This window comes from Hyperolius riggenbachi, chromosome 10 (assembly GCF_040937935.1).
Source record: "Hyperolius riggenbachi isolate aHypRig1 chromosome 10, aHypRig1.pri, whole genome shotgun sequence".
In the NCBI taxonomy this organism is placed as follows: domain Eukaryota; kingdom Metazoa; phylum Chordata; class Amphibia; order Anura; family Hyperoliidae; genus Hyperolius; species Hyperolius riggenbachi.
In genome coordinates, this window is record NC_090655.1 from 182,940,222 (window position 1) to 182,957,455 (window position 17,234).

At 44.7% G+C, this 17,234-nt stretch overlaps 1 protein-coding gene across 1 annotated transcript in view; it reads right to left on the reverse strand.

Annotated features, from left to right (window-relative positions):
- The window catches only part of ZNF511 (zinc finger protein 511), a 39,535-nt gene that overhangs the window by 10,151 nt on the left and 12,150 nt on the right, over window positions 1-17,234 (reverse strand). The window contains exon 3 of the mRNA XM_068255356.1: window positions 12,953-13,026. Within this exon, the coding sequence (XP_068111457.1) occupies window positions 12,953-13,026 (74 nt within the window). The remainder of the gene's footprint in view (window positions 1-12,952; window positions 13,027-17,234) is intronic.

Below are 17,234 nucleotides of genomic sequence, written 5' to 3' on the forward strand. Positions count from 1 at the left end.
TTGAAAGTTTTGAATGCAGGAATAGCATCTTTTTCACTTAATACACTCAGACCAGTTGCTGTTGAAATTTGATTTTATGGTGACGATACCGCTTTAATATTGGCCATGAGTGTAACAGAGGAAAATAAAGTATCACCATTTGTAGTCACCAGTTGGATTCGCTGGATATTAGCGGTAGTAGTTTTAGAGACCCTGCTTCACCACTCTGGCGTCATCTCGCCTTGTGGCAGTCAGTACTCCATGTCACCTGCATAAGGTTTACTGACCCAGTTAGTGTCCAACTCCCAGCGGTAATTCTGATTAGCACTGTAGCGGCACAATAGAGGCGCACACTGCGGGTCCATCACCCGTGTCGACTGGTTTCATGCCGGTTTTCTCAAGACACCTCAGTGTAGCTAACTGTGTAGTTTTAAAGCCCAAGCTGCAATGACATCACTTCCTTTTCCTGTAAAGCCATAATGCTCAGTATGGAATAAAAACGTCTGCACTATAGGTGCCATTTTGTTGAAGTCCCATTAGTTACTATTGCCATTTCAAAGCAGTGTTTCAAACAGGAAGAGATAAAAATGACCCATACAACTTCCACAAAGCTTAATACAAAAAGTGAATATTAAAAAGACTAATTTGCAGCATCCATGCTGTGGTTCAAATCATTTGATCAAAGTATACCTACTAAACAAACATAAATGCGTATCAGTATGCAGAAAACTTATCCATATTCATTTCACATATATATATTGCCATCTAGTGGCTTCAAAAAATATTGCATGGTATAAGTTTCCACTAATGACTATTCTTATCATAAACAATGGTCAGTGGCAATGCTATCCTTTTAGGAATATTATATTCAATCAAGATATTTTATTTCATACAATATCGGGATAGTGGGGGCCACGGAAGTCCAATGTGGATGCAAAGCACCATAATTAACTAAACCATCCAAAGTAAATTATATATTCACTATGTCGTCATTTAAGACTATCCATACACCCCAATATCTCGAAACATCAAAACTTATTTTTTATATTATATAATAAGTGTTGCAAAGCAACTGGCCAGAGTTAAAGATACGATACTTTCTATGAACCTTCTAAAAATGCAAATTTTTTTTCATGTAGCGAGATCGGAGATCAGGAGATCCCTTGGGGGGGCGGCTGCGGCGACGCGTATAGCGGCGGATCGGCGGCGATCGGGCACTGCACGCAGCTAGCAAAGTGCAGCAAAAAAAAATAATTATGCAAATCGGCCCAGCGGGGCCTGAGCGGTGCCTCCCGGCGGCATAGCCCGTGCTGAACGCCAGGGAGGTTAAGACCTGGGGGTTGCATGGCACACAGATCTATTTTCCACCTTGTTTCGATTTGCAGCAATCTTCTTTCAATATCACCTCCCCTGATATGTGGGTGTACTCTGTCAATCACATAGAAGCAGCATTTATTGTACTTTCTACCATGATTCAAAAATAAATGTCGAGCAACCGCAGACTTCAAATTCCCCGACAAACACATATGTATGGTCATAGATTCTCTGTTTAAATTGTCTTGTCGCCATACCGACGTAAAAAGCGCTGCATTTACACGAAAATAAATATATTACTGCCTTAGTATTGCAGTTACCAAAATATCTGCATTCTATAGTTCTGTTTCTACTCATAATTTTGTGTGACGATTTTTGACCAACATATCTGCATTGGTTGCAATCACCACATCTAGGTGTTCCTTTATAACTACAACACTGTTTTCGATTCTGTTGGAAATGACTACTCACTAATTGGTCCTTAATGGACCTACCTCTCCTATAGACCACATTGGAAACGCTCGGAACCAAACTCCCAAGACTGGCATCACCTGTTAAAAAGTGCCAATGTTTTCTCAAAATTGCTTGAATGCTCTTGCTCTGTTTAGAATATCTCATTGACAATCTCAAGTCATTATTAATCACTTTCTCTCTCTTTTCAAAGATCAAACTATGTCTATCAGCTTTTTTGGCCCTTCTGTATGCTTCACTCAACCATTTCTCTTGATAGATAGATAGATAGATAGATAGATAGATAGATAGATAGATAGATAGATAGATTTTGAATATAATGAATATGAATATGGGTAGGTTTTCTGCATACGATATGCATTTATATGTTTGTTGGTAGGTATACTTTCATCAAATTATTTGAACCACAGCATGGATGCTGCAAATTAGTCTTTTTAATATTCACTTTTTGTATTAAGCTTTGTGGAATTAAGTTGTATGGGTCATTTTTATCTCTTCCTGTTTGAAGCACTGCTTTGAAATGGCAATAGTAACTAATGGGACTTCAACAAAATGGCGCCTATAGTGCAGACATTTTTATTCTATACTGAGCATTATGGCTTTACAGGAAAAGGAAGTAATGTCATTGCAGTTTGGACTTTAAAACTACACAGAGGTGTCTTGAGAAAACCGACGTGTCCGGTGAAACCGGTCGACACGGGTGATGGTCCCGCAGTGTGCGCCTCTATTGTGCCGCTACAGTGCTAATCAGCATGACCGCTGGGAGTTGGACTCTAACTGGGACAGTAAACCTTATGCAGGTTGCCGGGAGTGTGACATGGAGTACTGACTGCCACAAGGCGAGACGTCGCCAGAGTGGTAAAGCAAGGTCTCAAACTTCTACCGCTAATATCCAGCGAATCCAACTGGTGACTACAAATGGTGAGACCGTTCCATACTTTATTTTCCTCTGTTACACTCATGGCCAATATTAAAGGGAAGGTTCAGGGAGGGGATTAAAAAAATAAAAATAAATTTCCACTTACCTGGGGCTTCCTCCAGCCCGTGGCAGGCAGGAGGTACCCTCGCTGCCGCTCCGCAGGCTCCCAGTGGTCTCCGGTGCCCGACCCGACCTGGCCGGCTGCCAGGTCGGGCTCTTCTGCGCTCCATTTCCTGGGACTTCTGCGTCCCACGCCGGCGCGCTGACGTCATCGGACGTCCGCCAGGCTGTACTGCGCACGCGCAGAACTACTGCGCATGCGCAGTACAGCCCGGCGGACGTCCGATGACGTCAGCGCGCCGGCGTGGGACGCAGAAGTCCCAGGAAGTGGAGCGCAGAAGAGCCCGACCTGGCAGCCAGCCTGGCCAGGTCGGGTCGGGCACCGGAGACCACCGGGAGCCTGCGGAGCGGCGGCGAGGGCACCTTCTGCCTGCCACGGGCTGGAGGAAGCCCCAGGTAAGTGGAAATTTATTTTTATTTTTTTAATCCCCTCCCTGAACCTTCCCTTTAAGCACAGTTAGCAGCTTTATATGAACTTTATATCTACTGAGGCCCAATCGGACTATGCAACTGTTTATGCGCATTGTTGAAATTTACGCAATTTATTCTACCTCATGGACTATTGCACAATTATGAATACGATGTTTTTTGAACACTGCACTGCCCTATAAACAGCTCATTACAAGGTAAACAAAACCAAACACAACATGAAACCCCTCATAATTAGCAGCTGGAATATTCAAGGCTTGAATGCTTCAGCTTTTAGAACCAAAATAAACGACCCAGACTTTGAAGAAAGACTAAGAAAGGTGGACATACAGATCCTCCTAGAGACATGGACCCAGACAGAGGACGAGTCATCAGTACCCATTGGTTATCGGGAATTCACTGTCGCAGCCCAGAAACACAAACAGATCAAGCAGGGCCGCTGCTCAGGAGGGATTATAATCTGGTATAAGGAGGAGCTCCAAGAATACATCAAACCAGTGAAGAGAGGGAACAGCCACATCTGGTTAAAGTTAAGCAGCCCCATCATCTCTTCTCAGACTGACATTTACCTCTGTGCAGCATATATTGCACCAGCAGAATCACCATACTCTAATCCAGAGAGCTACCAAGTTTTACAAAGGGAAGCTGCTCACTTCCAAACCTTAGGGAAAATACTTATCTATGGTGACCTAAATACCAGAACAGGAACAGAAAAAGACTACCTCACCTCAGAAGGCAATTTCCATATATTTGGACCAGAGACCCAGTACCCTGAAACCATACAGAAAGATAGAAACAGCTATGACAGCACAGTCAATAAGTATGGGAAACAACTGCTGAACCTCTGCAAAGGTCTAGGACTTCACATCCTTAATGGTCGAACCAAGGGGGACTCTCTAGGGAGATATACACTAAACTCCCATGTAGGTAGTAGTGTGGTGGACTATGCCATCAGTGACATGGACCCTGCAAGCATCCGTGCTTTCATAGTCACCCCACAATCACACCTGTCAGACCAGAACCAAATCCTACTATACATCAATTCCTCAAGCAAACCCTCTGAACAACAACATCCAGGAAGCCTGTGTAACCTACCACCCACTTTTAAATGGTCCAGAGAATCAACCATAAAGTACAAGGAGACTCTCAACAGACCAGAAGCAATACAGCTACTCCTGGACTATCAAACGTATACCTACAACCCTGATCAACAAGGTGTGCAGCAAGCAGCAAAGTACTTCAACCAGATATTACACACCATTGCAGAAATGGCCAACAGAAGGACAGCCCAAAAGAGACCATCACAGAAAAACTCAAACAAATGGTTCGACAGTGAATGCAAGTCACTAAGAAACAACCTGCGAGCCATATCAAACAAAAAACACAGACATCCAAACAACATAGAATTGAGGACAGCACATGACGCCGCACAACGTCAATATAAAGCGACCATTAAAAAGAAAAAACAAAATCACATCCAAAATCGACTCGAACGGCTTGAAGAATCCCTGCAAGACAACTCCTTTTGGGAGACCTGGAAACAAATTGGCAAAAAACCCAAACAAAATCAGCATATCCAAAATGGCCAAGTCTGGCTACAATACTTCAAAGACCTATACAGAGATATTCCTATAAAAGAACTCAGCCCAGAACAAGTACAAATATTCAGCAAATTAAAGAACCTGGAGGAGAAGGTGAAAGATTTTCAAAACCCACTTGACACACCTTTCACACTGGAGGAAATAAAAGAGAAGATAAAATCCATGCAAGGCAAAAAAGCTAGTGGCACAGATGGAATCCTATCAGAAATGATCAGATCTGACACCCCAGAAATCCATGCTGCAATATGGAAACTATTCAACCTGGTCCTGTATGCCGGTTACTTCCCTGAAGTCTGGAATGAAGGACTTATAACTCCCATTTACAAGAGTGGAGATCGCTATGACCCAGCCAACTACAGAGGCATCTGTGTGAGCAGCACACTGGGAAAACTGTTCAACAGCATCCTGAATAAGAGAATCCTCACCTTTCTCACACAGCACAATGTTATCAGTAAGAGCCAAGCAGGTTTTATGCCAAACCATCGCACCACCGACCACATCTACACCCTGCACACCCTTATCAAGCACCATGTACACAGACGAAGAAAGGGAAAAATATTTGCCTGTTTTGTGGACTTTAAAAAGGCTTTTGACTCAGTGTGGCATCCAGGTTTGTTCCTGAGACTCCTAGAGAGCGAAATAGGAGGGAAAGCATATGATGTCATAAAGAGCTCATACACTGGGAACAAGTGCAGTGTGAAAGTAAATGGGAAAATAACACCTTTTTTCCCCCAGGGTCGGGGGGTAAGACAGGGTTGCAGCCTGAGTCCAACACTTTTCAACATATACATCAACAAATTAGCCTCAGCCCTAGAGGCTTCACCAGCACCAGGACTCACCCTGCATGACACAACAGTGAAATTTCTACTGTACGCAGATGACCTCTTACTGCTATCGGCAACTAAAGAAGGTCTACAAGACAGCCTAGAAATCCTGGAGAAATTTAGCACAACATGGGCACTCCCCATTAATTAAGAAAACCAAAACCATGGTGTTCCAGAGGAAAAACGGGACAGCCCAGAGCCCATCCTTTATACTCAATGACTGTGAAATCAGCAGAACTGATACATATACCTACCTTGGTCTGGAAATCAACCAATCAGGAAGCCTTAAGTCAGCCATGGAGGCCCTAAAAGCCAAAGCATGCAGAGCGTTCTATGCCATCAGGAAAGAACTGTACCACCTCAAACCACCAGTAAAGGTCTGGCTGAAAGTATTTGACCGTGTCATCACCCCAATCCTACTGTATGGAAGTGAAGTATGGGGCCCCACCACCTACCCTGATCAATCAAAATGGGAATCCAGCCCAACAGAAATATTCCACCTTGAGTTCTGCAAACACCTTCTCCATGTCCACCGGAGTACCTCAAACAATGCCTGCCGAGCTGAGCTGGGGAGATTCCCATTACTGCTTGAGATACAGAAGAGAGTGTTGTCCTTCTGGGCCCACCTACAGAGCAGCAGCCCTGACTCACCCCACTACAAAGCCATGCTGCACAATGAAGACCAAGAAAAGCCGTGTGCGCTGAAAGTCGTGGTCAGCTCTATACTCCCTCCAACCCCCAACCCACAGGTCATAACAAAAGTCCAGATAAAACACACCACAGCTAAGAGCAAAGAAGACTATGTGGAAAAATGGAGTGAAATAAAACAGTCACAAAAGATAACCATATACCAGTCTCTACAAAGAGAATATAAAATGGCCCCATACCTGGAAAAGCTGCAAAACTCTCAAAAGAGGAAAATCCTGAGTGTCTACAGATTGAGTGCTCACAACCTCGAAATAGAGTCTGGGAGACACAGACAGACGTACAAACCCAGGGAGGAGAGACTATGCCAACACTGTGAGCAGAAGACCATTGAGGATGAAAGCCACTTCCTATTGCACTGCCCCAAATATACTGCAATCAGGGACACTTACTTTAAGAAATTGTTGGAACTATTCCCAGACTTTCTCACACTAGAAGATGAGAGAAAAACATATATCCTACTGGGAGAAGATGAATCCACAGATACAATCGCTGCACACTATGTCACAGCATGCCACAGACAGAGGAGCATAACGGAACTGTAAACCTAAAAATGTCCACAGACTGCTTAGCCATTGTCCCCATACCCCACCCCCTCCCATGTCCCCTATTTCCCCTTGCTTTGGCAATACCTGTAATGAATTTTAGTCATGCCAATAAAGCGATCTTTGATTTGATTTGATTTCACTGCAGTTACAGATGGATACATTTTTATGGACATTGTGACAGTCATTTGAGGCTTTATGTCAAGTGCATAGGCGATTTTTATCGCCCTGGGTCATATATACAGTGCGCACTGTGGGACTTTAGTACCCTATAAGAGGGTGTTTTAAATATAGGGTTTTGTAGGATTTGGTATTATTTTATGTATAAGCAATAAAAGTTCATTTTTATACTGCAGTAATCCGTGCTGTGGTAGTGATTTTGATAATTTATGCAACTTGAACTTTATCCCATTAGCGTATTTAGTGGCGATTGATTTATGGGTGTTTCAGATTTAGATCAATAGGCTGTATATTATTGTCTCCCGTGTAGTCTACTCATGAATTTGTTTCTCCTCTCCTGTTTGTCCACTGTGATCAAGAAAATTCTCTGTCCTCCATTTTGAAAATGGCCATTACCCCATAACAGCTTACTGGTCAGCACACTGCTAAACTGTAACATCGCCCATTTGAGGAACACATGGACATTACCTGACACATCAGTTGTCCTCTCAGCTATAACTGACAGCAACTGATATATTTCAGTTCTGACAAAATGTTTCCTCGGAGGGGTTACAGGTAGCTTTTAAAGCAAACCTGAACTGAAAAAAAAAACAAAAAAAAAAAAAACTTATGAGATAATTGTGTGTGTAGTTATTATGGTGAAATCAATACTATTAACATAGAACAGTCTCATATTTGCAACAGGCCATGGCACTCACTAAGGCTCTGTAGAGCCCCATTTGTGAATGAAGCCAGCATTGCTGAGTTAAGTAAGGCTACCTAGTTTGTGTCACAGAGCCAGATTTATCAAAGCATTACCAACAGTTTTTTTTTCTTAAACGGTTCTAACCAGCAGGGGAACAATAAACTTTTTAAATCCTACTTAACCACTTCAGCCTTCAGTGTTTTTTCACCTTATGCTTCCGCGCAACCTTCACCTCCCATTCATTAGCCAATAACTTTATCACTGCTTATCACAATGAAATGATCTAGATCTTGTTTTTTTCTGCCACCATTTAGGCTTTTTTTTGGGTGGTACATTTTGCTAAGAATTATTTTATTATAAATTCATTTATACAGGAATATTAACGGGCAGCGGTGGGAGCGGCAGCAGGAGCAGTATTTTGGAAGTAGCAGCTACATCCAAAATGCTTAAAGGGATACTTAAGTGTGAGATAAAAAATGACTTACTTACCTGGGGCTCCCCTCAGCCCCCTGCAGCTGAACGGTGCCCTCGCCGTGTCCCTCCGATGCGCCTGGTCTCGCCGGCGGCCATTTCCGGTTTGGCCGTCACCAGCCGACAGGCTGTGAACGCGGCTGATTATCCACGTCCCCAATAGCGCCCTCTATAATGCTATTGCGGCCGGGGACGCGGATAATCAGCCGCGTTCCCAGCCTGTCGGCCGGTGACGGCCAAACCGGAAGTGGCCGCCGGCGAGATCAGGCGCATCGGAGGGACACGGCGAGGGCACCGTTCAGCTGCAGGGGGCTGAGGGGAGCCCCAGGTAAGTAAAAGTCATTTTTTATCTCACACTTAAGTATCCCTTTAAGTAGTTAAGGAATGTGCACCATCTAGTGATTTCTTAAGATGTCTGAGACAGTTCTGCATGAATTTCTAAAAACCTACCAATATTTTGTTTGACACACTTGATAAATTTCCCCCAGTGTGCCCGACTACAGAGCAACTACCGTAATAAGTTTGCAAACATTCACTTAGAGTGAAGATCTGATATCACTGGCTATATGCATGGGAATAAAACTACTAAAGACAAAAATGACATTCACGCAACAGGCTTTTTTGAGATGATTATATTAACAATCATCATTGTCCTCTTAACTCAGTTTTCTTTAAACAAGAGCTTTAATCCAGGATTGAACATCATCCCAATCAGTAGCTCCCATAAGTAATCTTTTATTGAATAGATCATTGGGGACATGGCTGAAACCCATCCCAGTGTGATGTCAGGGTGTTTCCTCTCTGTGAACCTTGTTGCATTGTGGGAAATAATGTGTGTGTGTGTGTGTGTGTGTGTGTGTGTGTGTGTGTGCGTGCGTGCGTGCGTGCGTGTGTGAAATAAATATTTAAGATCATCTTAGTGTAAAGTTCCTCTTTAAAGAGAACCCAAGGTGGGCAAATGGGACACAGGGGCATGTTCTCTGCCTCATGACATACCTGTGTCCCCACATCGCTGCTCTGCATGTCTCCCCCCCCCCCCCCCCTCACTGCACTATAGCCCCCCGAGATTAGCGGCATCATTTGTCGCCATCTTGGAGGTAAACACAAGGAGAGGGATTTCCTGTTAAAAGCGCCCACCAGGGGCGTTCTTACAGGATTTCCAGAGCTGCCATTGAGCAGCTCTCTCCCTGGCCGCACCCCCTCCTCCCTGCACACTGGATGAGAGGATGAATCTCTCATCCCAGCGTCTTGACCTATAGGTCACGAGAGTGAGAGTGGGCCGCGGCACCGAGCAGCAGTTTTTGCGGCTACCTGATCCGCTCAGCCCCACGGATCAGGTAGCCTACTTTTTTTTTTTTTTTTTTAGCCCACCTCGGGCTCTCTTTAACCACTTGAGGACCGCGGGCTTTACCCCCCTTAAAGAGGAACTGTAACGACAAAACGGCCCCTGGGGGGTACTCACCTCGGGTGGGGGAAGCCTCAGGATCCTAATGAGGCTTCCCACGCCGTCCTGCGTCCCTCGGGGGTCTCGCTGTAGCCCTCCGTGCAGCGGTGACGCAATATTTACCTTCCTGGCTCCTGCGCAGGCGCTCTGATGCCTCTCGGCGCCGAAGTAGGCGGAAATACCCGATCGCCGTCGGGTCTGCTCTACTGCGCAGGCGCAAGTTTCCGGCGCCTGCGCAGTAGAGCGGACCCGACGGAGATCGGGTATTTCCGTCTATTTCCGTGCCAAAAGTCGCCACAGCGCCCCCGCTGGAGCCAGCAAAGGTAAATATTGAACTGACAGTCGGCACAGTCGCCGGCTGTTCGGAGGGCTGCGGCGAGACCCCCGTGGGACAGAGGACGGCGTGGGAAGCCTCATTAGGATCTGGAGGCTTCCCCCACCCGAGGTGAGTACCCCCCAGGGGAGGTTTTTGTTGTTACAGAGTCTCTTTAAGGACCAGACCCTTTTTTTCTATTCAGACCACTGCAGCTTTCACCGTTTATTGCTCGCTCATACAACCTACCGCCTAAATGAATTTTGGCTCCTTTTCTTGTCACTAATAAAGCTTTCTTTTGGTGCTATTTGATTGCTCCTGCGATTTTTACTTTTTATTATATTCATCAAAAAAGACATGAATTTTGTCAAAAAAATGATTTTTTTAACTTTCTGTACTGACATTTTTCAAATAAAGTAAAATTTCTGTATACATGCAGCACGAAAAACGTGGACAAACATGTTTTTGATAAAAAAAAAAACCCATTCAGCCTTTATTTATTGGTTTGGGTAAAAGTTATAGCGTTTACAAATTATGGTGCAAAAAGTGAATTTGCCCATTTTCAAGCATCTCTGACTTTTCTGACCACCTATCAGGTTTCATGAGGGGCTAGAATTCCAGGATAGTATAAATACCCCCCAAATGACCCCATTTTGGAAAGAAGACATCCCAAATTATTCACTCAGAGGCATAGTGAGTTCATAAAAGATATTATTTTTTGTCACAAGGTAGCGGAAAATGACAGTTTGTGACAAGAAAAAAAAAAAAAAAAAGTTTCCATTTCTGCTAACTTGTGACAAAAAAAAAAAAATGAAATCTGCCACGGACTCACCATGCCCCTCTCTGAATACCTTGAAGTGTCTACTTTCCAAAATGGGGTCATTTGTGGGGTGTGTTTACTGTCCTCGCATTTTGGGGGGTGCTAATTTGTAAGCACCCCTGTAAAGCCTAAAGGTGCTCATTGGACTTTGGGCCCCTTAGCGTACTAAGGGTGTAAATAAGTGCCACAAATGTGGTACCGCCGTACTCAGGAGAAGTAGTATAATGTGTTTTGTGGTGTATTTTTACACATACCCATGCTGGGTGGGAGAAATATCTCTGTAAATGACAATTGTTTGATTTCTCCCACCCAGCATGGGTATGTGTAAAAATACACCCCAAAACACATTATACTACTTCTCCTGAGTACGGCGATACCACATGTGACACTTTTTTGCAGCCTAGGTGCGCTAAGGGGCCCAACATCCTATTCACAGGTCATTTTGAGGCATTGGTTTTCTAGACTACTCCTCTGGGTTTAGGGCCCCTAAAATGCCAGGGCAGTATAGGAACTCCACAAGTGACCCCATTTTAGAAAGAAGACACCCCAAGGTATTCCGTTAGGTGTATGGCGAGTTCATAGAAGATTTTATTTTTTGTCACAAGTTAGTGAAAAATGACACTTTGTGAAAAAAAAAAAAAAATCAATTTCCGCTAACTTGACAAAAAATAAAATCTTCTATGAACTAGTCATACACCTAACAGAATACCTTGGGGTGTCTTTTTTCTAAAATGGGGTCACTTGTGGGGTTCCTATACCACCCTAGCATTTTACGGGCCCAAAATTGTGAGTAGTCTGGAAACCTAATGTCTCAAAATGACTGTTCAGGGGTATAAGCATCTGCAAATTTTAATGACAGGTAGTCTGAGGGGGCGAATTTTGTGGAACCGGTCATAAGCAGGGTGGCCTTTTAGATGACAGGTTGTATTGGGCCTGATCTGATGGATAGGAGTGCTAGGGGGGTGACAAGAGGTGATTGATGGGTGTCTCAGGGGGTGGTTAGAGGGGAAAATAGATGCAATCAATGCACTGGGGAGGTGATCGGAAGTGGGTCTGAGGGGGATCTGAGGGTTTGGCAGAGTGATCAGGAGCCCACACGGGGCATTATTAGGGCCTGATCTGATGGGTAAGTGTGCTAGGGGGTGACAGGAGGTGATTGATGACTCAAGGTGTGATTAGAGGGGGGAATAGATGCAAGCAATGCACTGGCGAGGTGATCAGGGCTGGGGTCTGAGGGTGTGGGCGGGTGATTGAGTGCCCTAGGGGCATATAGGGGTCTAATCTGATGGGTAGCAGTGACAGGGGGTGATTGATGGGTAATTAGTGGGTGTTTAGGGTAGAGAACAGATGTAAACACTGCACTTGGGAGGTGATCTGACGTCGGATCTGCGGGCGATCTATTGGTGTGGGTCGGTGATCAGATTGCCCGCAAGGGGCAGGTTAGGGGCTGATTGATGGGTGACAGGGACAGGGGGTGATTGACAGGTGATCAGGGGGAATAGATGCATACAGTACACAGGGGGGGTGATAAGGAGGGAGCAGTTTAGGGCATTAAAAAAAAATAGCGTTTACAGATAGTGACAGGGAGTGATTGATGGGTGATTAGGGGGGTGATTGGGTGCTAACAGTGGTCTGGGGGGTGGGCAGGGGGGGGGGGCTGAGGGGTGCTGTGGGCGATTAGGGGGCAGGGGGGGGGGAATCAGTGTGCTTGGGTGCAGACTAGGGTGGCTGCAGCCTGCCCTGGTGGTCCCTCGGACACTGGGACCACCAGGGCAGGAGGCAGCCTGTATAAAACACTTTGTATACATTACAAAGTGTATTATACACTTTGTATGCGGCGATCCGGGTACTAGTAACCCGCCGGCGCTTCCGAACGGCCGGCGGGTTACAGCGCTAGGGGGGGCGGAGCCAGTCGTCGGTGGTTGATCGCATCACGAATGACGCGATCGCTCCGCCCATGCCCTTACAAGGACCGCCACCATTTGTACATGCGGCGGTCCTTGCGGGATCCACTTTCCAGCCGCCCCTGTGCAGTGGGCGGTCGGGAAGTGTGTTAAGCAAGCCCATTCAAAGTTTTAAAGAAGTGATCCTGAATAAAGACATAAAATGGTATATCTCAACTTTCAACATACTTTGACCTTTCCTCCACTTCTCCAATGCCAGTCAACACATCTTCAAGGTATAAATGGCGATGTACATCTCCATCCTGTCAAAGAAATAGGATTCAAGTTATGAACACAGTTAATACTTATCCATTTACAGCTATAACTGACTGTAATGCCTTTTCTCCATTTCAGTCCATTTTAGTCTTAACCTCCCTGGCGTTATTATTATTTCCAGATTTAAGGTCTAAAAGCCATACAATTTTTTTCCGCAAGCTTTTAGACCCTAAAAACAAGAAGACAAACATACCTCAGAGAGGTCAGCAGCAGCTACCAGGGCTGTGGAGTCGGTACAAAAATTCACCAACTCCTCAAGTTAGGATTCCACCGACTGACTTCGACTCCTGATGTGCAGGTACTCTGCAGGGGAATGATGGGATTCTTCCTCGATTACACATTCTTCAGGTACAATCTGAACCAGGTTTATGGGTGATAGACAACACCTCTGTATTCAATGTGCACAACATTACATAGTTATTTGGGTTGAAAAAAGACATACGTCCATCGAGTTCAACCAGAGAACAAAGTACAATACCGGCCTGCTCCCTCACATATCCCTGTTGATCCAGGGGAAGGTGAAAATCCTTACAAGGCATGGTCCAATTAGCCCCAAAAGGGAAAAGAAAAAATCCTTCCCGACTCCAGATGGCAATCAGATAAAATCCCTGGATCAACATCATTAGGCATTACCTAGTAATTGTAGCCATGGATGTCTTTCAATGCAAGGAAAGCATCTAAGCCCCCTTTAAAGAGAACCCGAGGTGGGATTTAATTATGCTAGTGGGGCACAGAGGCTGGTTGTGCACACTAACACCAGCCTCTGTTGCCCCATGGTGTGCCTCCAAGACCCCCCTGCGCGCCGCTATACCCCCCGCAGTGCTGGTGACACGCAGCGTGTCGCCAGCACAATGTTTACCTCTGCCTGTCTGTTAGCGCTGATCCCCCGCCTCCTCCGTATCGGCGCTACCCGCCCGCGTCCCTCCCCTCTAATCAGCGGGAGGGAAGGGACGCGGGCAGGTAGCGCTGATACGGAGGAGGTGGGGGAGCGGCGCTAACAGACAAGCAGAGTTAAACATTGTGCTGGCGACACGCTGCGTGTCACCAGCACTGCGGGGGTTCTCTTTAAATGCAGGTATAGAGTTTGCCATAACTACTTCCTGTGGCAATGCATTCCACATCTTAATCACTCTTACTGTAAAGAACCCTTTCCTAAATAAATGGCTAAAACGTTTTTCCTCCATGCGCAGATCATGTCCTCTAGTCCTTTGAGAAGGCCTAGTGACAAAAAGCTCATCCGCCAAGCTTTTATATTGCCCTCTGATGTATTTATACATGTTAATTAGATCCCCTCAGTGGAATCCCTGCAGCTCTGTGGGGAGGCCATATGTATAGTACTACTATGTAACAAAGTAAACCTGAGAAAGATGAAATTAAAGTTTTATACATACCTGGGGCTTCCTCCAGCCCCCTTCAGGCTAATCAGTCCCTCGTTGTCCTCCTTAGCCACCTGGATCTTCTGCTATGGGTCCAGGTACATGAGCCAGTCGGGCGTAGTGCGCATGCACACACTCCGCCGCCGGGAGCGTACTACACTTGCGCAGCACTATTGCGCAGGTGCAGAATGCTCCTTGCTGTGGGAGCGGCACACGGCCAGACTGCGCTGACTGGCTGAGTTACCGGGACTCATGGTAGAAGATCCAGGTGGCGGGGGGGGGAGGACAGTGAGGGACTGATTAGCCTAAAGGGGGCTGGAGGAAGCCCCAGTTATGTATAAAACTTTTCTTTTCATCTGTCTCAGGTACTCTTTAATTCATAGTCCTCAAACAAAAATTGAGCCTATCAAATTATTTGATTTCATGAACAAAGGGAGTGCATAAATTTGCATAAACCAGCATCAGCGCAGAATCATTTCCATCTCATTGACCATCTCTATTAGTGACACAGCTACACATCAGGCTTTATTCTTACAGCATAGATGTTATTTAGTATTCCTGCGTACACATCATTTACACAGTCACAATCAGATATGTTTATCTGACTTTAAAAATACGGGGACTACTTTATTGAAGCAGCACAAGTAACTATTTTTTGATTGGTTATTTAATTTTTATGGACTAAGCAGAGCTACTACTGTATATAAATTAATTATGACTATTGTCTATCATATTTTCTATTTTAATTACAGTTTAAATTCTTTAGGAGTCAGTGCATTTTTTCCCGACTGACTCCAGGTACCCAAAAGTTGCTCCGACTCCCACGTCTACTCTGACTCCACAGCCCTGGCAGCTACTGCATAAAACTCACTCTGGCACGAGGATTACCACCCTGTTCTGTGGCTTTCTGTCCCGAGCCTGGCTCGGAATTACCGCCAAGGAGGTTAATGACTACATCTACATTCTCTTAAAAATGACTCTTAAAAAAACTTGGAAATCTTTAATATGGACCTGAACTCAGCATTCCTCTCTGCTCTAAGGCCTATTTCACAGTGGGACGTTGCGTTTGATGCGACGTTAAAGTTGCACAACGTGCCCATAACGCAGAGCATGTAGGTTATGAAATTGGACGTTATTTTGCACTGCGTTGTCTCTTGGTGCGCCGTTTTCGTCGCATACTGATGGAACAAAACCGGCGCATGTATTACATTAAAAAAAAAATGAATTACTGAGCATGTGCAACACACAACGCAGCAAATGTATTGCTAAACGCACAGCATGCAGCACTTTCTAAATATTGCTACTCGTTACACACAACGCCACGTGTGCACCGTGAATGTCGCACAGACTTTGTATCGCTGTGCGTTAGTCTGCGTTATAAATTTTTATAACGTGCAACTTTAAACGTCCCACTGTGAGAGAGGCTACACAACATCCTAATAACCTTTAAACAAGTTTGTTACAGCTGATACAAATCCTAAAATAAATCTGCACAGTTTCTACTTCCTGATTCATGAAAGCAGACATATTGTTTACATCCTTCCTGTACATTCAAATGGGCTTATCTGCCATAGGCCGTCGTGTGACACAGGGGGGTTTGAATGAAAGTACAACTAGTGATTAGACACAAATAAGGGGGAATTACACAGGCTAAACTCTTTAAATACATGCAGGGTGCATTTGTTAGGTTTTCCTTGTTTCCTGTGTAAGAGTTCAGGTCCACTTTAAGTGTTCCTTCAAAACTCTTTTTTAGACAAGCAAACATTCTAACTTCAAGAGAACCCGAGGGAAGAGTGATAGGGAGGCTGCCATATTTATTTTCTCTTAAACAATACCAGTTGCCTGGCAGTCCTTTTGATCCTGTGTATCTAATACTTTTAGCCTGACCCTGAACAAACATGTATCAGATCAGGTACTCTGACTCAGCTTATACCGGCTTAGCCATATGCTTGTTCCATGGTTTTGACTCAAGACATTATTAATGCCAGAAAATCAACAGGGCTGCCAGGCAACTCCATATCCCTCTCAACTCCGGTTCACTTAAAGCTATTCCCCTTCAACCTCTTGCCAAGTTGCGCTTACTAAAATATAACCTAAAACACACAGCCTTTAGGTACACATTCTTGTACATTACCCCTACTCCTGTTTACTACCTATTCCTTTAGATTGTACAATTGCAAGGACAGGGTTCTCTCACTCTTTTGTGTCTTGGAAAATGCTACCTATTTTGTTCATCTTGTTACATTTATCACTATAATTACTGTGAAGCCTACCAAGTCTGTGTTATGTACTCACGTCTATATTTTGTGTATACCATTGTCTGTAGTATGTACTCCATGTTTGTTTCTTACTCGTTCAGCACCACAAATTATGTTGGCAATTTACAATTGAGGTTGTGTGAAATATGTCCTAATCTGCAATGCACTGAGTCTGTGCATCGCACCCAGTCACCCCATCATCACCCACGTGAGATAGTCAGACAGGGGCCGAGATAGCACCAGCCAGTCCCTTCCAATGAAAACCGATAACCTGACCCAATCCACCTACTCCCTCTGCTGCTAAGAAATTCAAATTTTGTGAGCAGCACTGAAGCTACAGAGCCACAGTCATAGCTTTCTGTGAAGATCATCTTCAGTCAGTGTGTCATAAAGCATTTAATCTATCCCACACCATCAAAGGTGTCTTTATAAATGGTTAAATAAAAGAGAGGTGAGAACTTGTCTCTTATTGCAGGCGGGGCGAACAGAAGTACACGTTTTTATAAACACAGAGGGTGTGGTAAGGGTTAAATGCTTTATTATACACTGAACAGGGTGTAA